General features: G+C 32.6%; 2 protein-coding genes across 4 annotated transcripts in view; both read right to left on the reverse strand.

Annotated features, from left to right (window-relative positions):
- Positions 1-766: 766 nt before the first annotated feature.
- LOC111701456 (transient receptor potential channel pyrexia) lies at positions 767-10,902 on the reverse strand. The gene is made up of 11 exons (XM_023472745.1): positions 10,691-10,902; positions 10,524-10,558; positions 10,006-10,131; positions 8,164-8,251; positions 7,459-7,546; positions 4,601-4,707; positions 4,452-4,527; positions 4,065-4,326; positions 2,371-3,990; positions 2,109-2,217; positions 767-1,657 (listed from the first exon to the last, which is right to left on the reverse strand). The coding sequence occupies exons 1-11, from the start codon at positions 10,795-10,797 to the stop codon at positions 1,510-1,512; spliced, it is 2,766 nt and encodes a 921-aa protein (XP_023328513.1). The 5' UTR covers positions 10,798-10,902; the 3' UTR covers positions 767-1,509.
- A 3,661-nt stretch (positions 10,903-14,563) lies between these two features.
- The window catches only part of LOC111701458 (uncharacterized), a 32,535-nt gene continuing 20,129 nt past the window's right edge, over positions 14,564-26,969 (reverse strand). For all 3 annotated transcript variants that reach the window (XM_023472747.1, XM_023472748.1, XM_023472749.1), the window contains 10 exons: positions 26,145-26,232; positions 24,910-24,997; positions 23,585-23,691; positions 22,284-22,359; positions 21,796-21,913; positions 19,682-19,828; positions 18,432-18,590; positions 16,645-18,093; positions 15,623-15,731; positions 14,564-14,819 (listed from right to left, as the gene is read on the reverse strand). In XM_023472747.1, coding sequence (XP_023328515.1) covers positions 14,654-14,819; positions 15,623-15,731; positions 16,645-18,093; positions 18,432-18,590; positions 19,682-19,828; positions 21,796-21,913; positions 22,284-22,359; positions 23,585-23,691; positions 24,910-24,997; positions 26,145-26,232 — 2,507 coding nt within the window. In that variant the 3' untranslated portion in view covers positions 14,564-14,653. The remainder of the gene's footprint in view (positions 14,820-15,622; positions 15,732-16,644; positions 18,094-18,431; positions 18,591-19,681; positions 19,829-21,795; positions 21,914-22,283; positions 22,360-23,584; positions 23,692-24,909; positions 24,998-26,144; positions 26,233-26,969) is intronic.

A 26,969-nucleotide genomic window follows, 5' to 3' on the forward strand; every position in this document is an offset into this window, starting at 1 on the left:
TAGAAATCTGATTGGATGTACTGTTAAAACAGTTGCTGGCCTAATTTCATTAATTTTCTTTCAATATCTTAACTAAAGACAAGACAATTTCAAATATTCAACTCAGCTTTTAAGCATGCTTTGTCAACAAATATGCCAACCTTGAACCATCTCTAAACCAGTTTTAGAAAGCCCTTTTTTGTTTGTACTTATCCAATCAAGTTTTGAGTACAGGTGTGTGCCCTCAGCTGGGCCAGTCTGAACTATGTGTTCCAGTGTGCACTGGAACAGCCATAATTCATGCATTCTAGTAGCAGCAACAGTAACAGCAACAGTAACAGTCAAAATTTAAAAAAACTTAAACATAAAAGAATAGTTGACTTCCTAAACTTCTGCTGATTTCCTCAAAAGAAAATGAAGTGTTTAATGGTCATAAAAGATATCTAGCTTTAACTGTGTTGCAATAGTTCATTTAGAAAAATATCAATGTGTAATGCATTATGAAGTTTCTATAAAATTTCTTTCAAACATCTTTTCTCAATGTATCATTGTAATTCAAACATGCCGTTCTAATGGGAAGCCACTTGAAATTACATCTACAGTTCCTTTAGATAATGACAATATAACATTATAAGAATATTCCGAAAGTTGGAATCTTAATTTAGTTAATGGAAAATTTAAAGTTTAGTCATGACAAAGAAAGATATATCATTGTAAGACTCTGCAAAAATCATCATCATAATTATAGTGTCTTTTTATCGTAGACCATTATTTATTTACAATATGGGAGACTCTCAATAAAAAAGTCTTCGTTAGCACTCCACTTCTCAGATCTACTTACTTCCAGTTCTCTTATCAACATACTTACTTACTTACAAAGAAAATAAGGTTTTTAATATTTTGTTCTTGTCATTTATTTTTTGACCAATTTTTATATAAAATAAATATTGTTTTCTCAATGACTATTCTTTATAAATAGCTGTAGCCTCAACATAGAAAATATAAGAAGGTTTCTAAATATATTTTAAATGTTAACTTATATTTAGGTTTCTAATAATATCACATTTACATAGGCAGTGAAACATCATGGAAGATTGTAGAAAAGGAAAATTACTACCCCATTGAAACAAAACAAGGTTTAAAAACAAAATTAGACCGCCAACTTTAATAGTTTGGATGCTGGAGAGGTTTGAAAAAAAGATCGGAAAAATGCAAAAAATATCTTGTTTTTGTCTTTGACAAATATCAAGATGTAATACATGTTTCTGCATCAATTTTTCAAAAGCTCTTTTCAAAAATATAGTTTTAGATCTGTAGCTTTTACCACAAAAAGTAATGGGCTATTTTAGATTTTTTTTTTTACACTGTCACCACTTTGTACCCTACTCTTTGCATAAAATAGAATTCCTTAAAAGTTTATAAATTTCAAGGTGATAGTTTCAAAATGAGAGTGCAAAGCATTTGAGGAGGGAGAGGTGGGCATCAAACAGAAAATGTCCAAAGAATTTACAAATCTATTCTATTGCTTTTCTAGAATTTATAAAGCAGAAGTCCTCTAAGTTCTGCTGCTCTGTTCTCCAGTTTTTCTATTTCTTCTGCTATGGCATCAGTATCATATTGGACTGGAACTTCATTGAGCATTGATAACTCTCGAGGGAGAGAAGAAACAGATGTTGTTCTTAATAGAAATTGGTTATCAGACATGCAAAATTATTACAGAATCCAGAGCTGAGATTTAAAAAGCTGAAACCCAAGTAAAACCCTGCCTTTACAAACACTCAAGCTTACAAAAAACCAGAGTCGGGTTGGCTTCTGATGGTTCTCTTTCAACCAATGAGGACTTCTAAGAAAACTTTCTCTGCATAATCAGACAATCAGCTTTGACAATGTCTAGATTTAAAGGCGTAAATTTCAAAAACTCAAGTCTCTAAGAGTTAAAAAACCAACTCAATTGGTTTTTCCTAAATTCAAGTCTAGATCAATCATGAGTCCTGGTTTGAGCTTTTCTTGGGCATAAACAAATTCTAATATAGATAAATAGATGCTGATTGTACTCAGGTTTCAGCTTTTAAATCTCAGCTCAGTTATCAGCCAAGGTTAAAGTTAGACATGTTTTTACTTAATCCTACCTCTGATTTTCTGCAGCATAACTAAAATTGTAAGTCATACTAGAAGTCTTTGCAAAGCATTCATATGCTGTATCAAGTTCACGCAGAACTCTCCACTTCTCCTCCAATGCTAAATCAATAGTTTTTCAAATTGTTTAAATCTAAATACTTTTTTTTCAGTCCAACTGATAAATTCATTTGTAATGTTTTACCATCATAGATCATGGTGTCAGAGAGATTTACATTAAGAAATAGAACAATAAAAAGATTTATTTAGTTTTACCTTTTTTTGAATTAGCAAGAACCCATTCTGGAATTGAAGTCTGTAACCACTTGTCAGGTTTGCTTTTTTCAGTATCATACATGTAAACCTTGAAATACATGCTAGACACTGCTGTTCCTGATCCAGGACTTTGATCCTTTGGTTTGACACAAATGAAAAATGATTTATTTTTGCTGGTTGCTCGGGTATGTTTGACCAAACTGTTCAAGTATGGAATAAGATCCATATGCTTATTGATTGCTGGTATGAATTGAAAGAGCCACATGAATCTGCGGTTTTTTATGAAAACCTCTTCAGTCTCCTTTATCTGGTCTATGGTTTTACTGAGCTTATATGTTCCAGCATTCCGTTGTAGTTCCGCAATATTCTGTACAGTCAAACCAATAATCAAATTGGCAATAGTTATTGAAACAACAGAGACTAAAGATATAAATAATAACTGGGTAATAACATTCCTAATGTAGTCATGCCTAATGTAGGCAGCATCCATAGGTCTATTTCCTTGCTGATTAATGTTATCCATAGTGAAGTTACTCTCAAAATCGTACTCTCCAATCATCATTACAATTACTTTGAGGAATGATGTTAGCAGGTTTTCAAAGGTTGGTGACTTAGGCAATATCACATTAAAAGCACAGGCAAATGCCATCAGTATGGTGAAGTACACAGAAAAAAACTTTAACAGCTGTTTGATAACATTAACTGACATGTAAATATATATTCCAACACTCGGTAATCTTCCAATCATAAGTGACATTTCAAGCCAAGCAAGAAAGAGTGCAATTGATCCTGCTGCTTGCTCCCATTCACAAATTAACTTTCCTGTCAACGAGATCAATATTAGGTAGGTGAAAGCAAAAATCAACGAAAATAACTCAAGAATATTTTCTTTTGATTTAAGATACTTGAACTTTCTAGACAAGAGCTGCATTCCTTCTCTAAAAAGAATTATACAAGTGAACACAAATGTAAAAACATGAAGAATCTTCCATCCATTGTTGATAGAGTCTGAATACCAACTCAGCGTTGTAATATTACAAGTAGTGCTGTTCTGATCTGGAAAGCTACTATTGTCCTTGGTTTGATGGTTTTTGTCATATGACGTCCAACTAACAGTAGCTGTCAGGGATAATAGGTATGTGACATATAGGATCCAATTGAGAAAGTAAAATTTCTTTATCATCTGCCATTTCAACTGGAGAAACAGTTCAGGACTTGGCAAATTTAGCATATTCTTTTGGCGGTATTCGCCAAATTTTGAAATAATTTCCATTTCTCCCTTATGCTCATCTTTACCCAATGCCTTGGCAAGAAACAGTCGAAGATCATAAGTAAAAAGAAATTTTGAATCACTAATTTCTTTGCCATTTGTGTCAACATCATAGTTTAGTAGAGCTCTGGCATTTTCAGGTTTCACACGAATGTATTCCTCCAACAATGATCTTCCTTCACACCTGCCTATGGTGGGATCTGCACCATATGAGAGCAACAAGTAAATGCTTTTAGAATCCTTGGCATAAAACAATGGCGTTTTTCCTTTTTTGTTCTGCGTGTTGATAATTTGCAGCTGTTGACAATTGGATATATTGGTGAGAATAAAAAACAGTGTTTCAAGGACACCTGAAAAAAGATATATTGAGATTCTGACTGACTTCTTCTTTTCTGCCATTTATTTGAAAATTCAACTCAATTACCAAACTTTGTTGCAAGATGAAGAGGTGAATATTCGTTACAGTCCTGTAGAAAAATGTCATCCTTCTCCTCTACTGCATTAAAAAGCATCTCGAAACAAGCTTTGCTTGAGTTTCCAGCTGCAATATGGAATGGTGTTCTTTCTCTAACATCTCTTGACATCAAAATGTCTGAATTAGTGCATTTCTTCAGAAGAATCTTTAAACACTCTGAACTAACAACTGCAGCAAGATGAAATATATTCTGTTTTTCCAATTGAACATCCTAAAACAGCAAATTATGAATGTGGAGACCTTAACAAACTGGTATTCACATATAAAGAATGTAAATTCAATATTTTTTTAATAATGTCCCTTTTTAAATAAGTAAAATTTATGTAAACAGTATACCTCATAGTCAAAGTCTGACAGAACAACATTTTCTACATCACAGTTCAACCTTATTTTTCTCTGCAACATTTCATCTCTAAAGATAAATGCTTTTCATACAACATGTACAAAAAAATGCAGTAAAAATATGAAGACTAAAATCTATTTACCCTTTCACAAAATGAAGCATTTCACCCAGAGCCTGAGGTTTCTTCATAAGAACCGAGAACTGCAGAATATCAACAAATATTTCATACTCCACAAATCTCTTGTCGATCTAAATATACAATATGTTATCCCCTATATAAAACAGTACATAGATTGAAGATTTATATTGTGTATGCAAGGAATTGAACTCTCCACTGCATCTCCGCTGATTCTATGCAAGAGGTCACGCAGTACAGTTTAATCATGTAGTGTAAGCGCCGACGCGGGGTATGTTTATTTAGACCACAAATCAAATGTTTGTTCTAGTTAAAACAAGGTATTTTTATTGTGTAAAGTTAGAAGTTTTGAACTGAACTAAATTTTAATAAACAAAAATAGTGCAGTGTATCCCCGAGCCCGAAATTTAAAAGAGTATCGTTGAATGAAACTCCCGAGTTTCCATTTCGGGGTCTTAACATTTAAGTAAATTTTAATTTAAGAGATTCGAAAAAAGGAGAGTATGAAGACACTAAATAATATAATATTTCATAACAAAAATATTGATATCTACAAAACACATATCCCCATTCGTGAAACTCGGGTTTCAAAACTGGTTTTTATAACGATACCCTGACTTAAGTTTTGGGCTCCGGCTCCATTCAAAGGTTTATTGAATACGTCAATATGGTGACCTATAGGTACTCAATAGTTCTGAATTGTAGCGGTTTGGGGCATGAAAACCCCCTGAAATCAATAGATTTCACTGGTCCAGGGGGGGGCTTAGCCCTAATAGCCCCCTCGTAAATACACCTGCGAAAATAAGTAAGGGGCGCGGCGCAGCGAAAAATTTTGTTGACCTGAAAAACTCAATCTATATCTAGTCAAGCACACATTGTCACCCCCTGCATAAACCGCATCAGGGATACAGGATTAAAGGATAAAGGGTAAGTATTATTGTAAACCATGCATGTCAAGCTTAAGGTTCACTTCCATAGAGTAATAAAACGAAGAGGTAAAGCTTAGCTCAGATGTACACCACAGACCTCCCTATTAATTAATTAATAGAATGGTCAGTTGTGTACATCACGATATGTTTACGTATCTAACACTGTACACTTGTATAGAGTGTGATCGAAGATCACGATCACTGATCATATTTCTAAGAGGGTTTTGATGGAATTAACCAGTTTTTAGATTTTCTTTCTTTATTTAAAGAGAATTCGATGATGTTGACTGCAAACATTTGACAATTTTCAAATTTGTAGGTTTTCAATTTATTAGCAAAAAGTTCAGTAAAAAATATTAAGTTTCTAGGGCACGAATTTAACTTAAAACATACTTATTTCAAACAATTTTCATTGTTTCTTCTCTTCAACTCTTTATCATAAAGATGACATTGTATGCAGGGTTACCCACAAAAGATGAAACAACGATGACGACCTGGAGCTCTTAACCCTAAAAAGGCGGGGGGGGGGGGCATTCGGCTTCCCCCCTCTAGTTTTTTGACTAATTTTTTTACTTTTCATAAATAGAATTTAATAGGATTTGTTTTTTAAATTTTTTTATTTATATGGTAGGGTGCAAATCTTAAATAGCCCATAACCTTTTTATGACTAAAGCTACAGATCTGAAAACTATATTTTTAAAAAGCCCTTGAAAAATGGGTGTAGAAACATGTGTCACACTTTGATATTTGTTTTAAACAAAAGAATATTTTTTACATTTTTTCGACCTTTTTTTGCATTTTTTTCGACCTTCCCTAGCACTAGAAAAGTTATTGATCTAATTTAATTTTACTGAGCTGCCTTAAAAAATTTGTTTATGAACATGCATTTAAACCCTATACCTATTCTCTAAACAACAATCTAATGGTTGAATTTAGTTTCTGTCTTAAATATTGTCTTGTCCTTTGTGGGTATTGTGGTATTGTCATAAACACACAGTAATTAAAGAAAGATTCAAAGATATAATTTTATTTTTTATTTTAAATAAAACCAACCTATGAGATTTTTGACGAATGTTTTTTTTTCATTCTTCTGCCTACAAAGCTGCAATATTCGCAATGAAACGAATTTCTGAACATTATTTTTCAGCAAAATTATTATTATTTATTTTTTATTATTTTAGGGTTAAGTTAGGTTAAGACAATTTCTGGGCCGAATGCTGCGGCCAGGACATTTTTTCAATTTTAACAATGTTCAACAAAATTAGTGTATATTTAGGGTTAGGTTAGGCCCCCTAAATTGTCTGGGCCGAGCGCTGCGGCTAGAACAGGTTAGGGGGCCGAGCGCTATGGCTAGGACAGGCTAAGGGGGTTGGTCGCAGCGGCCACATGACCAATAATATCGATGTGATACTTATGAGATCCATGTACAACCTCCCAACCTTACAAGGTCTTGCCATGCACAATTTTTTGGTATTTCGAAAAAACCCACAGTTTTACAATAAAAATTGTTTTTGCACATTTTCACGATGGAATGTTTAGTCATACTTGTATTAAAATAAACAAACAACTGAACTTGAATGTACTGCAGTAAACAATCCTGTGTTTACAATCCATATTAAGTGTCTGTCTAATTATCAATACTAATATTCAAATATCTACATAAAACCCCTTAGAAATACGATCGCTCTATATACAAGTGTACAGCGTTAGATACGTAAACATATCGTGATGTATACAACCGACCACTCTATTAATTAATTAATAGGGAGGTCGGTTGTGTAAATCTGAGCTAAGCTTTACCTCTTCGTTTTATTACTCTATGTTCACTTCAAATTACGTTGGCCAACCCTTTAATCCTAATGTGACTAAATGAATAAGTTAAAAAATAATTTCAAACTTTGAAAAGTTGTAATAAATGTGTGTAAAAGTATTTACCTTGGAATCCAGGCTACTCAGGCATGCTTTTTTCTTAAACTTGAGAAGAAACTTGGATAACAAATCCTGTTTTACATGCAGTGTTTTTCTATACCAGATGCATTCATAACGAATTGAGTTCTTGCCTCAAACTCAATCCTTATATCTTTACAACCTGACGGTGGGAAGCTTTGATATTTTAAACTTAAGACTTCTTTATCTAACATAATGTTTAGTTTGAATTATTAAAGGTCTACAACAGTTTTTTAGTCTGCATAGAAATATGTTTTGTAGGTGCAAACTGCAAAGCTTAAATAAAGACAAAGCTATTACACATTTCTTGATTTTTGGTCAAGTTGATCTTTTCTTGCATTGGAAAAACAGGAAAGTCAAAAAAACTTTTTGCCGGCGACGCATCTTTTGGTTCCGAAATCTGGATTTTTTTGTTCCAAATTTAATCTAGCACCCCCTCTGGATGTTTTGATTATGCCATGCTTTAATTGAAAGCTATATTACGCATAGGGCGAAAGGAATTGAGTCTTTGTCACAAACTCTGATTTTATAATCCCTATAATTTGCAATTAAATGTCGTCTCCTTTTTCAAACTATGAATTATGTTAAATAATAATAATTAAAGTTTAAAATATGAAATGTCAGGTTGCAAAAATATAGGGATTGTAAATTTTGAGTTTGTGGTAAATTACTTTCATTTAAAAATGCATTTTCCTGATCATTTGAGAATCATCGTTGAGCACAGCCTTGATCAGGTTCTCTATAGGCCCACTCCCATTCATTAGTATATTTCTACCTTCATCTAGAGATATAAAGTAATATTATACTCCTGCCTTCATCCAGGGACATAAAGCAATATTATACTCCTGCCTTCATCCATGGGATATAAAGTAATATTATACTCCTGCCTTCATCCAGGGATATAAAGCAATATTATACTCCTGCCTTCATCTAGGGATATAAAGTAATATTATACTCCTGCCTTCATCCAGGGATATTAAGTAATATTATACTCCTGCCTTTATCCAGGGATAAAAAGTAATATTATACTCCTGTCTTCATCTAGAGATATAAAGCAATATTATACTCCTGCCTTCATCTAGAGATATAAACTAATATTATAATACTGCCTTCATCAAGGGATATAAAGTAACATTATACTCCTGTCTTCATCTAGAGATATAAAGTAATATTATACTCCTGCCTTCATCTAAGGATATAAAGTAATATTATACTCTTGTCTTCATCTAGAGATATAAAGCAATATTATACTCCTGTCTTCATCCAGGGATATAAAGTAATATTATACTCCTGTCTTCATCTAAAGATATAAAGTAATATTATACTCCTGCCTTCATCTAGGGATATTAAGTAATATTATACTCCTGTCTTAATCTAGAGATATAAAGCAATATTATACTTCTGTCTTCATCTAGGGATATAAAGTATTATTATACTCCTGTCTTCATCTAGAGATATAAAGTAATATTATACTCCTGCCTTCATCTAGGGATATAAAGCAATACTATACTCCTGCCTTCATCTAAGTATATAAGTAATATTATACTTCTGTCTTCATCTAGGGATATAAAGTATTATTATACTCCTGTCTTCATCTAGAGATATAAAGTAATATTATACTCCTGCCTTCATCTAGGGATATAAAGCAATACTATACTCCTGCCTTCATCTAAGTATATAAGTAATATTATTCTCCTGTCTTCATCTAGAGATATAAAGCAATATTATACTCCTGTCTTCATCTAGGGATATAAAGTAATATTATAATCCTGTCTTCATCTAGAGATATAAAGCAATATTATACTACTGTCTTCATCTAGGGATATAAAGTAATATTATAATTCTGCCTTCATCTAGGGATATAAAGTAATATTATACTCCTGCCTTCATCTAGGGATATAAAGTAATATTATAATTCTGCCTTCAACTAGGGATATAAAGTAATATTATAATCCTGCCTTCATATGTTAAAGAAAATGACTCATAGAGTTTAGTATTAGAAAATGAATTCCAGAGCAAACTGATAAAAACAGATTAATTGTTGAATTACAGTGAGATCCAATCAACTGTGGAAAACGAAATTTAGACAATTTTAGATATGTTTGATGATGCCATAAAGCAAATAACTGTAAAATTAACTTAGTCTACGCTGTAGAATTGCTGTGATTTTACTCAATATTTATTATAATACATTTTTTTGTCTGTCTGATCATAACTCAGGAACCCCCTTGACCAACTGGCCTCAAATTTTGATTGGGGAACTCGAAAGAACCACGGGAATGTTCCTTAGCATTGACATTCTTAGTTGAGTGGGTCGACTTTTAAAGTGAAAGTTTAGTTTCCTGGTAAAATCGACCAAATGCGGGTAAACAGCGGGAGTAACTGTGAGTACACTGCAGGGCAACGCTGGGTTCTCAAGCTAGTTTTACGGATAATTTTAGACTTAAAATATACCCCCCTTTTAATACTAGCAAACAGTTCTTTCAGTAAAAAATGTGTTCGAAAGTGAAGGTTTCTTGAATCTTGAGAGGTTACCTTTCTTTCCCCCATCAGCTTCACAATCCATAATTCCCTCTCTTCTACCGAACCTTCTAGATGTTTCCCCTACTGTACTAAATACATGGGGGAAATCCAGGTTCATCTCTATTATCTTTCGATCCTCTACCATAGGAATAAGACATTTTATTGGAATTGTTGAATTAACTTTTTTAAAACTCAAATTAACCTTTCACAGATTTTTAATGCATAAACAGGGACCAGGATGGTCGAAAGGTCGGTGTTCTAAAAAATTTAAATACCTCATAAAGTTACAGATCTAAAGTTTACATTTTAGCAAAATCAGTCAAGAACTGGATAAAAACAAGTGTCACATGTAGATGTAATTTCAAGGGGCCTTTCAATTTAAGGGAGTGTTCTCAAAAATTAAATTTTGGTCCATAAGAGGATCATGTTTTTCATTAGATATTTGGATTGTGTAATTTTCTTCTGGAATACAAGAATAAAAACAACTTTTTTATTTCTTAATTCAAATATTTTTATTATTTTCTATTTACCTCTTCCGTCTGGGTAGCGTAGAATTTCGTTTTCACTATTTATAAAAAAAAATATTATAAAAACAAAAACAATAATAAAATTTTACAAAAGCACGTTTTTCAAAAAAAAATTCAGAAAAAATCTTGCCGTCTTGAAGTCGTTGTAAATTATTTATTGGAATCAATACCTTTCTAGTGAATTAAGAGATTTCAGTGAAATGACTTGAACTAAGCCACCTAAACCAGTTTTTTCCACTAATCCTTCCATTTCACAATATTTATTAATACTGCTCATTTTCAAATCTTAACAATTTCTGTTATCTCACAGAGTCATTACTATTCACTGATTATGCCTAGCTTTGGCCAATACAGTAATCTCTAGCTTTAAACTTTTCTAAGCTGTAAGAGAGTTTTAATCAAATTAAAATCGCACGCACTCTATCCCCTTTGGTAAAAGTAAATTCAACCTATATGAAGCATAAAGTCTGACCTCGTCAACCTTGTTGCAACGGCTAGTCCTGTCCATCGAGCTAGGTACAGTACAAACTGGGACCGGAAAGGTTGACCCGGCTCAGAAATTTAAATGTATACGGTTGCCAGTGATTGTGTTAAATCATTTTATTGCTATAAGCTTATCTTTCGTGGCCTTTGTCAAGTTTACACAAACTTTTTAAAACAAACCTGATAAAAATTATTAGGATAGGTGCGCTAGGAGTCTTTAAAACTTAAATTTTGAATTTAAAATTTGGTAAAATTATATATATTCTTTACAAGAAGGATTACTTTTTAACTAAATAAAATTTTCAGGGTTTAAAAGTGTGTTTCAGCAAAAATAAAAACAAATCTGCATAACTAGTCAAATTTTTATTATTTTAAAAATTTCTCTTTCACTTCCTTCTGTCACATTAATTCTGATTTAAAAGCTGTAAATTAAATCAGACAAATAAATTATATTTCTTAGAAACACAATCATATCTCAAAACCTTACAAAAATGTGACAAAGTCATCTTTGCCTTATGTTTAATTGTTTAATTTTTTTCCTACTTCTTTAAAATCATTCGTTCCGTTCCGTTCTTTTCGATTCGTTCCCGTGAAAGAACGATCGTTACCCGGGAAAGATGCCCAGTCCTTGAGCAAGATCTAACAGTACTTTCTTTAATCATTTATTTGGTTCCGTTCTTTCCCGTTTGTTCCCGTGAAAGAACTGATCATTCCCCGGGAAAGACACCCAATCCTTGAACTGGGCCTGATTTTACTTTTTTAAATCATTCATTCGGTTCCGTTCTTTTCCGTTCCTTCCCGTGAGAGCGCGATCGTTCCCCAGGAAAGACGCCAAATCCTTGAAACTTCACAGATAACTTTACAGAATTTAAAACATCTGTTTACTTAATATTTATTATTCTCAGGAACCGTTAACTTTTTTCTTTGCCTAATAAGCCATGAAAAAATTGAATTCAAGGTAGAAGAAATGTTACCAAACCAGCTGGTTACCTCTTACATAGCAAAGGAGAGGAAGGAAGGGGGGGGGCGGTTGCATTTTTTATTTTACCATAATTGGCCGGCGCCGGTTGTAGTGTATGGCAAAAATCATACCCATACAAATTCCACTGACTGTTTTTTACAGGGTTACCCACAAAGAATAAGAATGTAAAGACGACTTGAAACTGTTAAAGTAGAAAGATCTCAATGTTCTGTCTCAAAAATAGTTATTTTATATATATACAAGGTGTTCCACGAAACATGACAATTTTGGTGAATAGTTTAAAATGTCTTCTTCCATAACTTGTTAAGTTGTTTAATATTTAAGAGAATAAAAGAATATATCTATATGGCAGTTAATCACAGTGAAATTGATTTTTAAGTAAAATGTATTTAAGTAAAAGGTTTTGTGAACGAAAGAAACTGCAAAAAGACTTTAATATCTAATACAGTTTATGGAAGAACACATTCAAACCCATGCATCATCTGTTATGTTTCGAAGGATACCCTGTATCTAATTCTAGTTTGTATTTTATATAAAGCTCTTTAATCTGATATGGACTGGGGGTTCAGATTCAAGCATTGAGATAAATAAATATTTTTGAAAATTTCCGTTGTCAAATTTTTACAATATTACGAAAGGAAATAAAATTTAAACATATATCTATATTGCTAATTTTTCAATGCTCTGAAAGTAAAGGAACAGACGCCGAATTTAAAGAATTTGAGCCGCGGCTCAAATATGGTTGGTTTCCCTTAAAATTATATTCAATGTTCCAAGATTTAAGCCGGCGCTCAATTGAAACTGGGTTTCGGAGGATTTGAGACGCGGTTCAAATTCATTAAAGGAATTGAGTCTTTGTCACAAACTATGATTTTCTAATCTCTATATCTTTGTAATCAAATGCCGTAGACCTCAGATATTTCAAACTATGAATTCTGTTAGATGAAAAAATCCAAGTTTGAAATATCAAAGGTTTACACCATAAAGTGGAAAAAATATAGGTATTAGAAAATCAGAGTTTGTTACAAAGACTCAATTCCTTTGGACTCTGAACACTTTTCTCAAACTCTTATTTTCTAATCCTTATATTTTTTAATCGTAGAGATTTGATATTTTAATCTATGAAAATGAAAACTATGCTGGAACAAATTTTCAAAGTTTAATAGATTAACAGAGTGAGCAGCATTTGGTTTCTTATATTTGAAATCAAACGTGTTTTGGTCTATAAATCGACAATCATTAAGTTTACAGATTTGTTTATTCTATACTTTTGTATTTAAAATATACATGCCGACAAAATAGTATTTAGGAAAAAAGGCAAAATAAATATGTTTAATGGGTTGAATTTTTCGCGAAAGTCACAGCTTTATAAAATACTAGCTGAAGGGCCCGGCGTTGCCCGTGGAAAAAAATATTTTATAAAAAAAATATTTAGAAAAAAAAATTCAAATTTTTTTAAGCCTATAAACATGAGTGTCCAAAAAAAATTTCAGCCCAATCGGTCCTGGCGTTTGGCCGGCTTTAGACAACATGTCTTGTTTTATTATACAGATATTGACATAACCCACATGACGTACTAGACTCCATTTTACACATTTATACTTTTAAAGATTTTCTACTTCTATATCAAAAATGCAATCAAAATGTATGAAAGCATCTAAACGCTCATTTTTTATTCCTATACCTTTGGAACCTTTTGTCTCAAACCTTTATATCTCACAGAATTAATTGTTTAAAATATTAAGTTATTTTTTCAATGTAAAAAAAGAAAGAAAATTGTGTCTAGACTATGGCTCGTTTGGCATCACCTACTCAGGGGAAACATATCATTGAATTTAAAACTTTAAATATTATTATACAACTCTCATCATGCTTTAAGAGACACCATGAGATCGACACTTCTGTCTTGAATCTGAGGTTAGTTCAAGAATTTCTAGGTTTTGCAACAGAGATCTTTACGTCGATGACTAAATCTTAGCTGCAGAATTTCAGAGCTAAATTGCTGTCATTTGCAGATATTAGACAAACGCCCATCCATCATTTTTACAGTTTGTCTAGTGTCTACTGGTTATTGATTTGAGCCGCTGAATTTCTAGACTTTGCCTAACAAAAAATGTGCTAAGAGCTGGAAACCCATAATCCCGAACACTTGATGTTGATAGTCACTGCGGGCACTCTGATAAAGCACTGATCTCAATATTATGTTCAGTTGACAGTTATCCCCAAGAAAGTATTTTAAAAATAAAATTCCAAAAGAGTAATGTAAAAAAATTACAAAAAACAAACAATAAAGGTCAACTATTATATAAACAAACAATAAAGGTCAATTATTATATAAACAAACAATAAAGGTCAACTATTATTCAAACAAACAATAAAGGTCAACTATTACATAAACAAACAATAAAGGTCAATTATTATATAAACAAACAATAAAGGTCAACTATTATATAAACAAACAATAAAGGTCAACTATTACATAAACAAACAATAAAGGTCAAATATCATATAAACAAACAATAAAGGTCAACTATTATATAAACAAACAATAAAGGTCAACTATTATATAAACAAACAATAAAGGTCAACTATTATGTATTTTGTTGATAAATGAATGAAACAAAATATTTGCATTAATATCACTAGAAATTTTACAATTATTATTTTACTATGCATTTGATTCAGTATTCAGGACTAGGGAGGAGAGTCTTCTCCGGAGTTGGTTTGACGCTTGATCTAATCTATCCAGCTCCAGGAGCAGTTCTTCCTTCTCACCACAACCAATAGTATCCCCGCTCATTAGGCACTCATAGGGGACCGGAGCATTAGATAATCTAATAATTTTAATACTTAAAGGGACTGTAAGCAAAATTTCATGCGATCCTCCATGCAAAGATGGCAATGGTCCCCTTGAAACCTCTTCTGATCAAAAGTGTGAAAGATACCAACTCAAAAAGTGTTATTTTTTATGTGAATTTCTCCATTGCTTCCAACAGGCAAGAAATGCGCAAGTCACTTATGCAGAAAAACCGCAAATGAAAATAAACAGGTAAAAGAAACAAAACATGGATATCTAATTTATAATTGACCAGAGCTGAAAACTTTAGAATGGGATATCCTTAATCCTGATCGGAAAATTAATCTGGAGATTAAAAATGAAAGGAGAACAAGCAATATTTAATCTGGAGATTAAGAAAAAGAGTGGATTAAGCATTAATCCTGATATCCACCATTCTAAAGTTTTCAGCTCAGGTAATGATTTCAAGGGTACCGTTGTAAATCGGGCATTACCATCTTTCCATGGAGGATTACTTCAAAGTATACACAGAATTATTTGAATATCAAAGTACGAGTACAAATATTTAATTTATGACAACATAACAACCTTAATTTTCTAAAATGTCGTCTTCATATTCAATTATGATTTTATTAGTTCCATGAAAACGAAAGTGTGCAGTATCCACATTTAGCTATCAAGGTACTGGCCAAACTATTTAGAACTGTTAGATTCAAACTATAATTTTAAATAATTTACGAAACTCAGCAATTGTGCAGTGTACACGAAAAAAATGACTAAAATGACGTCTTCCTTTTCCACAGTTTTATGTGTCTCACTGTATTCTTATAAATATTTTACCTTTGTGTTTCCTGTGTATAGCTGAAGTTGTATGCAACACTAGTAGAGTTAGTAAAGTTTCTGTACAATATATCAAGCTCTTCTAGAATCTTCTGCTTTTCCTCCAATGCTGGAATATTAAAAATATGGAAAAATATTGAAACGAATTGAAAATAATTGAAAAATATTGTAAAATATTAAAAGATATTGAAAAATATTGAGCAATATTGAAAAATATTAGGCAATATTGAAAACTATTGAGAAATATTGAAAAATATTGAGAAATATTGAAAAATATTGAGAAATATTGAGAAATATTGAGAAATATTGAAATATATTCAAAAAAAAATATTGTAAAATATTGAAAAATATCGAAAAAAAGAAGAATTTTGAAGTGAAAGAGTATTGATGAAAATTACATGATTTCATCCCAAAGCATGTAAGAATAGTTTTTAAAATACAGAGGAAATTAGTTTTTGCCACAAAATCTAATATATTCTAATCTATATATGTGGTAGACCTTAATTATTTTAAACTATGAATTTTGTTAGATCAAGTAATCTAAGTTTACACCAACAGGTTGCGAAAATATAGAAATCATGTAATTTGAGTTTGTGACAAATACTCAATTCCTTTCGGGAAGATATTATTGCTATAAACGTAGTTGCTAGAAACATATTTGCTGACAAAAAATAAAATCATGGAACTAAAACAATATACAGTAATAACCAGAAAACTGTAGAATAGGAAGACGACATTAAATCAATACTAAACCGCATTAGATGTTGTTTCAAAGCATTGCTAAAAAGTTAATCACCCATTGAGTAAACTGGGTCTGTTTACATTACAAAATTGTTTTGTCTCATGTTCATTTGACTATTTCAAGTCATAACTTGAGTTTAAAGTCTACTTTTTATTACCGAGTTTTCTGGTTATCACTGCATGTAGTCAAGTATTTTCGATGCCAACCCTCTTAGTATTTAGTTTATAGTCAATTGCTTTTCTAGCAATAATATCTGCAGCTTCAATAATTCCTAAAATACCTTTTTTGGTGTTGGTTATCACCCATTCTGGGACATCTGCATTTAGATATTTTTCTATTCTCAGCTTTGAAGAATCATAAAGATATGTCTTGAAGGTGTTGCTTGAGAATGCATTTTCTTCAATTGTACATTCTTGTGGGTTAATGCATATTTGGACATTGTCTGTATTTATCTGATTGCCTCGAAGCAAGTGTTTAAAATATGATAAAAGACGCATGTGCTTGTTAACATGTTTAGAAAATGCCATTCTCTGATTGAACCATTTGAAAATACTGTTTTTGATAAAAATATCTTCAGTTTCTTTAATCTGGTCCAATGTTTTGCAAAGTTTATAAGTTCCTGCATTACGTTGCAAATCTGCAATATTTTGCACAGTCAAACCAATAATCAAATTGGCAATTGTAATAGACACCATTGATACAAGAGATATGAATAGAACTTGGGTTATTATGTTTCGCAAGACTTCAGGTTTACTTGCATTTTCATGCCCTTGATTATTCACCTTATCCATCTTAAAGTTATCTTCGAAATCATACTCTCCAATCATCATTACAATCACTTTTAAAAAAGATGTTATCAGGTTCTCAAAGGTCGGTGACTTGGGCAGAATGATGCTAAAAGAACATGCAAATGCCATGAGTATAGTAAAGTAGACGGAGAAGAACTTTAGAAGCTGTTTGATAACATTAACAGACATGTAAATATATATTCCAACACTTGGTAATCTTCCAATCATAAGTGACATTTCAAACCAAGCCAAAAACAAGGCAATTGCCCCAGCTGCCTGTTCAGATTCACACACTACTTTTCCTGTCAATGCAATGCATAATAGATATAGTAGTGAGGACAGGAGGATAGAACATTCCAGGAGGTTTTCTTTTGACCGGAAATATCTAGATTTCTTACTCCACAGCTGCATCATTTCCCGGACCAGTACCACACTAGTAGACATGAGTGTAAATACGTGAAGTAGAATCCAGATCCTGTTCAAATATCTTTTTTCAAAATCTATAGAATACCATTTAAGATTATCCAGACTACAGCTAGTCTGGTTGGTTGGTTCACTCTGGGATCTGGGATGGTTTTTGTAGTATGAAGTCCAGTACACCAGTAATGTCAACGATATAAGGAAAACAAAATATAGGATTGCGTTTAGAAAATACCATTGCTTTATCATACTCCATTTTAGATGGAGGTATAGCTCCGGTCCAGGCAGGTTTAATAACTTTTTCTGATTATATTCTCCAAATTTTGAAATGACCGCCATTTCCTCCCCGTCTTCGGGATCCCGAGGATTTCTCAGAAACAACCGAAGTTGGTAAACGTATAGATAATCTTTATCATTCAGTTCTTTACCGTTAGTATCTATTTCACTAGCCAGCAGAGCCTTGGCATTCTCAGGTTTTACTTTAATAAATTCTTCTAGTAGAGATCTTCCTTCACAGTTACCTGTCATTAGAGATGTGCGCGTTCGGCCTTTTTTAAATTGTTCATCGTTCGTAAACAACCCATTTCGATCGTTTATTTTTCAATCGTTCAAAAAAAATTTATTTCGTTCATTCTCTAAAATATCGTACGTTTTTTCAATGAATGATCGTTTAGTAAAATCATTCATTCAGTTAAAAAAAAGTTAAAATGTTTGTTAGAAAAAATCTCTCGTTCAGTAAAAAACGATAGTTTTTACAGTTCGTAAGAACGATTTAAATTGTTCGTTTTTTTCCGTTCGTGAACGACACTATCATTCACGAAAGATTTCGTTCATTCACAAAAACAATGCCCATCTCTACCTGTCATAGGGTTGGCGCCAAAATTTAATAATATATACACACTTTTAGGATCTTTGGCGTAGAAGAGAGAAGTTTTCCCTTTCATGTTCTCAATATTTGTAATATATGGATATTGTGAACTGATGTTGGTCAGAATAAAGAGCATTGTGTCCAAGGTGCCTGAAAACACAACAAATTTAATTCTCACGCAAAAAAATATAGAAAAACTGGGTTGGTGGTAGGGTTTCCACCGGAATTCCGGGTTACGGTTTACGTACGGAAATGATCCGGAAATTTTTTCCATTTCCATTATGGAAAAGGTTTCGGAAAACCGGAATTCCGGAACGATTTCCGGAACGATTTTTTTCCGTAAAACGGAAATTTCCGGAACGTTGTTCCGGCATTAGGAATCGTTCCGGAATATCGTTCCGGAAATTTTCCGGAAAATCGTTCCGGAAATTTCCGGTTTCCGGAACATTTGGTACCAGAATTACATTAAAGTCTTACACCAGTTAGTAACACTAACAATATATGGATGGATGCCGGACGGTAGAAAAAGTTATACTCATTAATCAATATTTTTCCGGAAATTTCCGGTTTCCGGAACATTTGGTACCAGAATTACATTAAAGTCTTACATATGTAAATACAACACCAGTTAGTAACACTAGCAATATATGGATGGATGCCGGACGGTAGAAAAAGTTTTACTCAATAATCAACATTCAAAGTTACTATAGTGTAAAATGTAACTGATAAACCAAGGGGGGGGGACTCTACCACTAGCAGGGCAGTAGCTAGTGGGGGGGGGGGCAATGATCCTCGATTTTTTTGTAAATATGAATTTAATTAAAATAAGAAAAATTCTTTAAGTTCCGGTTTACGGAATGGAAATTTTCCAGTTTACGTTAAGTAAACCGTAAAAATTTCCGGTTTACGGAATGGAAACCGGAAATTTTTCCGGTTTACGAAATGGAAACTGGAAATTTTACGGTTTACGGAATGGAAACCGGAAATTTTTCCGGTTTACGAAATGGAAACTGGAAATTTTACGGTTTCCATTCCATAAAACGGAAACTTTTCCGGTTTACATGACGTAAACCGGAAAATTTCCGGTTTCAATTTATACCGGAATTATCCCGGAATTCCGGTTTACGCAACAAATTGCCGGATCATTCCATTTCTAAAATGGAAATTTTTTCCCGGAAAAATGGAAACCCTCAAAGGCTCAATTTCTTTTATATTAATTTTCAAAATAAAATTAGATTTACCAAATTTAACAGCGTAGTGTAGAGGTGTATTTCCATCATTATCCTTCTTAATGCAGATATTGGTTTGATCACCGATTGCATTAAAAATCAGCTCAAAGCTTCCCATCCCCGAATTCCCAGCAGCAATGTGAAATGCTGTTCGTCCTCCTAAAGTGAAAAAGTTGTTGTGATCTGAACAGTCAAAGATAATCCTTACTTTGTCTTTCAGACGTAAACAAGTTATAATTAAATAATCAAAAGTAGAGTTTTATAGAACCTTATTATTATTAAGAACATGAGTAAATACAGTACTAATCACATTATTTTTACTAGGTTGGATTCTAAAGAGCTGAAGATGTCTGATCCCTTGGACGGGATTCCGTAAATCTCTTGATAAGATCATCTAGATGATACCGAGCTTGGTAAAGGAGATAGAGATCATCATCCAGAGTATCTAGAATACTCTTCACATGCTGGAGTAGATCAGCTCGGAGCCCATCCCTCTGGGCTATGGAGTTCCTCAGGTGGATCCGGTCCAGGTCCAGGGACCTCGTCAGGTCGCATACAGACTCCATACTCTGAAGAGGATGGTAGAACGGTTCATATTCATCCTTGGAGCTGAGGCTAGTCTCATCCGTCACTACGGGAGATTCATCCTCGTCCAAGTCCGGACACGGGGATTCATATTCCCCGTGCTCAGGGAAGAGCTGTTGTAGATCTCCTCCATCCATATGTCGTACAACAGGAACAACAAGCAGAGGAGGATCAACACTATGCAGGGTAGCGGCAGGAGCACCAGAGTCTCGGGTCGCAGGCTCCTCATGTATCTCCGACATCGAGATAGACGGCTCCTCAAAGTAGGCGGGGGAGAGGAGGGTGCGGGGATGGATGGAATGAAGATGGAGTGAGCTGGATTGGGTGACGGAGTTACAGTTCGGGTAGAATGGAGCGGCATCAGGGTTCATCGGGTAGTACGTTACAGGGAACCTCTCAAGGTGTGAACCTAATGAAGATCTCCATAGTACTGACTTAGAGGGATCTGAGAAGCGCGGGTATCCAGACTCCGGTATCATCATCAAGCCAGGGGGTGAAGCCAACATCTCTTCCCAATCCAAACGCATGTTAAGGGACTGTTCCCTGATTCATATAACTATATAATACTTCAAAGTCATCATCAGATTAAATCTTTAAAATACATTTCATAATTTTGAAAATTTATACAGTAATATCCAAAAAACTTTGGAGTAGGAAGTTGACTTTTAGACTCAAGTTATAACTTTAAATAGTCAAATAAAAACGAGGTACAAGAAGTTTGCAGTGTAATCGGACCCATTTCACTTAATAAGTGATTTAATTTTTTGCTAGTCAAGCTATTTGATTTGTAACAACATCAAATGCAAATGCTTTAATGTCGTCTTCCTATTCTACAGTTTATTGTTTATCACTGTAAGTCTTAGTTTTGAATTAAATGTGTTTCTTTTAAAGGTGGTAAGCATATATATGAAGACTCCAATTTCAGATGATTTCTAAAAAGATCTATTTTCAGTTTTATATCTTAACTGGCACTCTAAAATAATTCTTTTTTTTCAAACAGCCACTGATTTAAGAAAATCAGATTGACTTTAGAATAATAAAAAATAAAATTCAAAGCTTTTTAATTTGTCCTTATACCCGGTTCATTTGTAATTAAAGATTTCGTTTTTATTTTAAAATAACCCTCCATTTAACTCCTTTATCTGATCAATAATGAGAAAGGTATTTTCTACAGCTTTTAAAGTGTTTAATTTAGAAAATGGCCGCCAAGGTCCCAATCTATAGATTAAACCAAATACTCAGTTTTCTAAAAAAAAATAAGCTTTCTTTTATAGTATGCAACATTTTTCATTGAATCCCGCATATCTAAAAGCTTAATTTCCTGGTACAATATATAACCAGTTTTTTTAGTAAATAATACGTTTGTTCTAATTTTCTTAGTGAAAATGATACATTTTTCAAAGAGAAAAACACAGATATCTCATTCAATTTTGATTAGACAAAACTTTGGATCGAGGGGTGTGAATCGGACATGCCAGTCAATGAGTGGAGAGTACCTTGAAATTATCTCTTCAGTCCCTTTAAACTAAAATTGGTCCTACCTACATCTTCTGAGATCAATAAGTCCGGAGTAAACTTAAATTGAAGAAGTATCTTCAAACAATCCAAAGATATTTCTGTTGCAAGATGGAATAGATTTCGTCTTTCAAGTTTTACATCCTAATAATAGAATTTGACAAAATATATCTTTTTTGTTGTACAGAATTTGAACATTTCAAATCGCAGAGCTTTTTTTGATTCGTCCAATAGCAATGAGAATTATAAATTCACCATTAGAAAAATTTGTTTTGTTTTGCGGTATAGCTTAATTTCGAGCAAACTCAAATTTTCTAATCCCTGTATCTCTACTACCTAATGGTGTAAACCTTAGAATTTCAAACTTAGATTATTTGATCTGACGGAACGCATAGTTTTAAATATCTAAGGTCTACAACATTGTGTTGCAAAAATATAGGGATTTAGAAATCATAATTTGTGACAAAGTCTAAATTCCTTTCTGAAATATAAAAATAAATTTGTGAGTTATCACCTCATAATCAAAGGCAGATACATTTCTCAGACCGCAGTTTAGTCTGATTTGTTTATTTAAAACTTCGCAAATATCCCTAAAATTTTTACAAGTTTTAGATGCATGCAAAAAACTACAATACCAATACAATATAAAGAAAAATTAATCTTGTTATATTTCTTATTTCAAACATTTTTTAAAAAATTTTAATCGTTTTTTTGTGCAATTATACAGCAGTGAAATGATATTAAAAAAACACTTTATAAAGAGTGAGAACAGGAAGACGACTTTTTAAATAGTCCAATAAACATTTTAGAAACCCTAATTGTGCAGTGCAAACAAATCCTTTCACTGAATAAGTAATTTATGAAGTCACTAGTACAGCTGTGATCAATAAGTTTCTAGAAGTCTCCGCTCTAAAATCTTTTTTTTTTAAATTTACTATATCTGTACCAGATACATTTTTGGCTTGGTTCATGCCAAGCAGATGTTTGTTGTGATGTTGGAAGTGTTCTCCTGAAGTTGGATTAACTTCATTGTCACAGCAAAGGAATATGTGGAATATTTACCAGAGAAACGGGAACACTTTGGAGACTCGGTTACCAAAAAATGCTTTGATTAGACGAATTACATGATCCAGAACGTGTTTTAAAATAATTTTATGAACTTCATTCGTAGTTTAATGTTCGAAAATATTTCAAATTGTTCAAACCATATTACCATGGGTTCAAGAAGTATATTTGCCAGACAGCCTGATTTTACATTGTAAACAAAGCTGTAAACTAAGATTTAAAAATGACAAAGATCTGGGTTAAATTTGTCCCCAGGTCTCCGACATAAGACAAAAGGGATTACATTGATAATGGATCTTAAATGTAAATCAAAACCATAAAAATCCTCAAAAGTCCTTAATACATTCAGTACTCAATCTATTCTATTTTTCTTTTTATCGTTCTTAAAGGGTCTAAAACAGACTCTGGTAACAAAGTTTGAGACCCTTCTGAAAATGTTCTTGCTGTGACGAACGAAGCTGCAATTACTTTCGGAAGAACGCTCCTAACATTACATTTAAGATCTGATTAACATCAACTGATCTGAAAAATAATCCGGCATAAATTAGTGAACTTAAAAAAATTACAGGGCTGAGACTTCTACAATTGTACCCCTAACTTTTTTTAGCGAAATTTATCGATCACACTTTGTAAAACTGTTTGCTTTGTAACAACATCAAATACACTTAATTATTGCTTTAATGTCGTCCTCTTATTTCACAGTTTTCTGGTGCTTACTATATACTAATCAAGACGTTATACGGTACCTACCCCTGTACATAGTCGAGTAGTACTGCAAGTGGTTTATGTTTACGGTGCAGTACAGCAAACTGAAGAATATCTACAAATATCTCAATATCTGTCCATCTCTTTTCAGCCTAAAACATAATAATTATAAATCTAAAATTAGTGGTGTTAATTGTTTGGATAGTTTTCAGAAAAAAAGTAATGAGATTTCTAAACTATATTATGTTAAAATTTTCTTTTATGTACCTATGCAAAATCTTTATCTTATAAAAGTTAACAATGGAAAAACGATCCACAACCAATCCAAAAACGATCCAAAAACGATCCAAAAACGATCCAAAAGTGATCCAATAACGATCGTTACATTCCGTTAGTTTTTAAATTGTATTATAAATAGTTTTTGCATTGTTTTATAAATAGTTTTTGCATTGTTTTATAGATAGTTTTTGCATTGTTTTATAGATTGTTTTTGCATTGTTTTATAGATAGTTTTTGCTTTGTTTTATAGATTGTTTTTGAGTTAGTGTTGCGTGTATCTTCTGCCAGGGTCAAAATTGGACATAATTAAGGAAATACACATGCTTAGAATAAAAATTTAGAAAACATTGCTTCTCTTACATTATGCCAAATTTTAACTCTAAAAAAAGACCCCAAAAAAAACCCTAAAACCCATAAACGAACCAAATAAAAGCACATTCCTATATAGAATATTGTTTCATTAGATATATCTATAACATTCAACGGGAAAATAAAGGTTAGATATATCGCACACTTTCTTTCTTTGCGATATATCAACAGTATCTTTATTTATATCTCACATAGTGTGCGATATACCTAACTGCAATTTTACCGTTGAATGCAATAGCGTTTTTTCATTGTAGTTCATAAAAAAAAGTTTGTATAACATTTAATTAATTCATTTTGTATGTCTATAAAAAAACTTGCTTATTATTATAATTTTATTATTATATATTCAATTATTATATATACAATTATTGTGGGGTAATATTTATTTAAACAAAGATCAGCTGGTGTGGCGGAAGACGATCTGAGTCTGAGCCGGATACAGAAACGCGGCAAGAGGATCTAGAAAATTCTGCCACGTCACCTTGATATTTATTTATTTCGATATTTTAAAGTTTAAAATTTAGTTTAGTTAGTTAAATAAAGTATTCTGGCTAAAGCTAAACTGGTATAATTACCAGGCCAAAACAAATTGACCAAAAATACCAAATATCCCAACATTATTTTCTGAAGTCTTAATTAGCTAGTTAGGGGGAAATGTTTTTACACAATTAATTAACAAATTTTGTCAGTAATTTATATTTTAACATAACAAATTGTATCACCTGTATTTCCTGCATATTGTAAGAAACTCTCTTCTTAAACTTAAGAACATTTTTAGTTAAAAGGTCTCCATGTTCGTCTAAGGTTTTCCTGCAAAAAATACGAAAAGTATTTTAATATTTTTATAGAGTTATATCTATCACCAAGTCAATTGAAAAAAAGTCTCGAAGTAACATTAATCAAAATATTAAAAATTGTTTATTTAATCAAGGATTAATACAGTCTTTCTGTTCCAGAGTCCGAATGTAATGAATTTGAGCTGCGTCTCAAATCTGCCAAAAACCGGTGTTAATTAAGCGCCGGCTTAAATATTGAAACATTAAATACAATTTTAAGCGGAACCAAACATATTTGAGCCGGGTTTTAAATTTAAGCCACGAATCAAATTCTTTAAATTCGGTCTGAGGGCCTGAACGTTCGTAGAGCTCAAAGGTGTGAAGTTTCTATGAGAATACAACAGCGGGTTTTCATTGTTTCGGCAAAAATAAAACTCTTTTCTTCTTTATTATGAACATTTTTAAGAGTAAGTGAACTTTTTACTTTAACAGCTAACGTTTAGGTTATTTCTCATTTTGTCCAAATATTCTGTTAAGATTATGCGGTATGAATTTTCTGCTTGCACTGCAAGGGTAAACCTTCTTGCATTTTGGGTACAGTGGACCATCCATGGTTTATATCAAGTTATTTTTTAAATTCATGATTTGATAATGGTTCATAACATTTACCCCTTTTTAATTTTGGCAAACACTCCCCTTTAAAGGGACTGTAAAGAAAAAAGGAAAGGGGGTCTAGGCTGAAACCTAAGCATTTTAGGAGTTGATAAAGACCCACAAGAGTTCTATCTGATGTTGAGAAATTTATATAAAACTGTAAAACAAAAATTTATATATAAAATTTTGTATAAAAATCCTAGGTCAGCAAATACGCAACCAATCTGAAAACGACGACATCCTAGAGGAGCCTGAAAACGACGACATCCTAGAGGAGCCTGAAAAACTTAGTTTGCTTCTTTTATTATTAATAATTTTTCATTTTTAATATATTCAACTCTTGTAATATAGAAGACTGCAGTTCATGTTTTCTCTTCAAGTATAAATATATATAGACAAAGTTATATCTCGTTTCATGGCAGTGCAGTATACTGGTCACGTGATACAGACGGAGACACGTGATACAGACGGAGACACGTGATAATCATATTTTTTTTTAAAAGAAAATGACATTGTATTTTATTTACCTAATCATTTCTAAATCATTGTTCAGAACTGCTTTTATCAGGTTTTCTAATGGTCGATTAGAAACAAACAGCATTCGATAATCTAAACCTATAAAACAATAATTTGTATTAACATCAATCAAGGATTTAATATTCTCAAATGACCCTACAACCAGTAAAACAGAATTTTTACTTTCTTTAATAAGAATACTAGTTTGAGAACCCAGCATAGGCCAGAGTACTAATAGTTACTCATATCATTTACCCGCCCTCATGGTCGTAAATTACGATTTTAGCTATTTTTTCTTATAAAAGTCGACCCACTTAACTTAGAATCTCAAAAGTAAGCTAAGAACATTCCCGTGGGTCTCCCAAGTTCCCCAATCAAAACTTTAGGCCAATCAGTGCAGGGGTTTCTGAGTTATGATCGGACAAACAAACAGACAAACAGAGATTACAACTTTTTATAGATATAGATTAAGCAGCGTACTTCCTGCAGTATTTATCGTGCACAGTATAGAGAGATAAATTGCCCCACAAGGAGGCTAAACTGCCTTTTCAAATCAGGAATTCTTTTAGAGAAGTTCTATTGTGGTTGGTGGACATACAGTTTATTTTATATATACAGGCTTAGGACGGTAAATGGTACAGTACACAAAATTTGTTATTTACTTAAATTTATATGAAATGCATGATTTCAGGGAGGGGTTCCCCCTAGAAAATTTGGGGGACGTCCCCCTCCCTAGAAAACTAGTGGGATGTCACCCTCCTTTGAAAAATAGGGATCAGGCACCTTCTAGTCCTTTAATTTTGATTTTTAAGAAAAGATTAAAAAAAATTTCTCTG

Source organism: Eurytemora carolleeae, unplaced genomic scaffold (genome assembly GCF_000591075.1).
Source record: "Eurytemora carolleeae unplaced genomic scaffold, Eaff_2.0 scaffold410, whole genome shotgun sequence".
NCBI lineage: Eukaryota > Metazoa > Arthropoda > Copepoda > Calanoida > Temoridae > Eurytemora > Eurytemora carolleeae.

Coding starts and splice junctions, on each gene's coding strand:
- LOC111701456 (XM_023472745.1), bottom strand. CDS start 10,797: ATGAGCAGTATTAATAAATATTGTGAAATGGAAGGATTAGTGGAAAAA. Junction 10,132..10,523: donor ACGCTACCCAGACGGAAGAG/GTAAATAGAAAA, acceptor TTCCTATGGTAG/AGGATCGAAAGATAATAGAG. Junction 2,218..2,370: donor TCTTGCTAATTCAAAAAAAG/GTAAAACTAAAT, acceptor CTATTGATTTAG/CATTGGAGGAGAAGTGGAGA.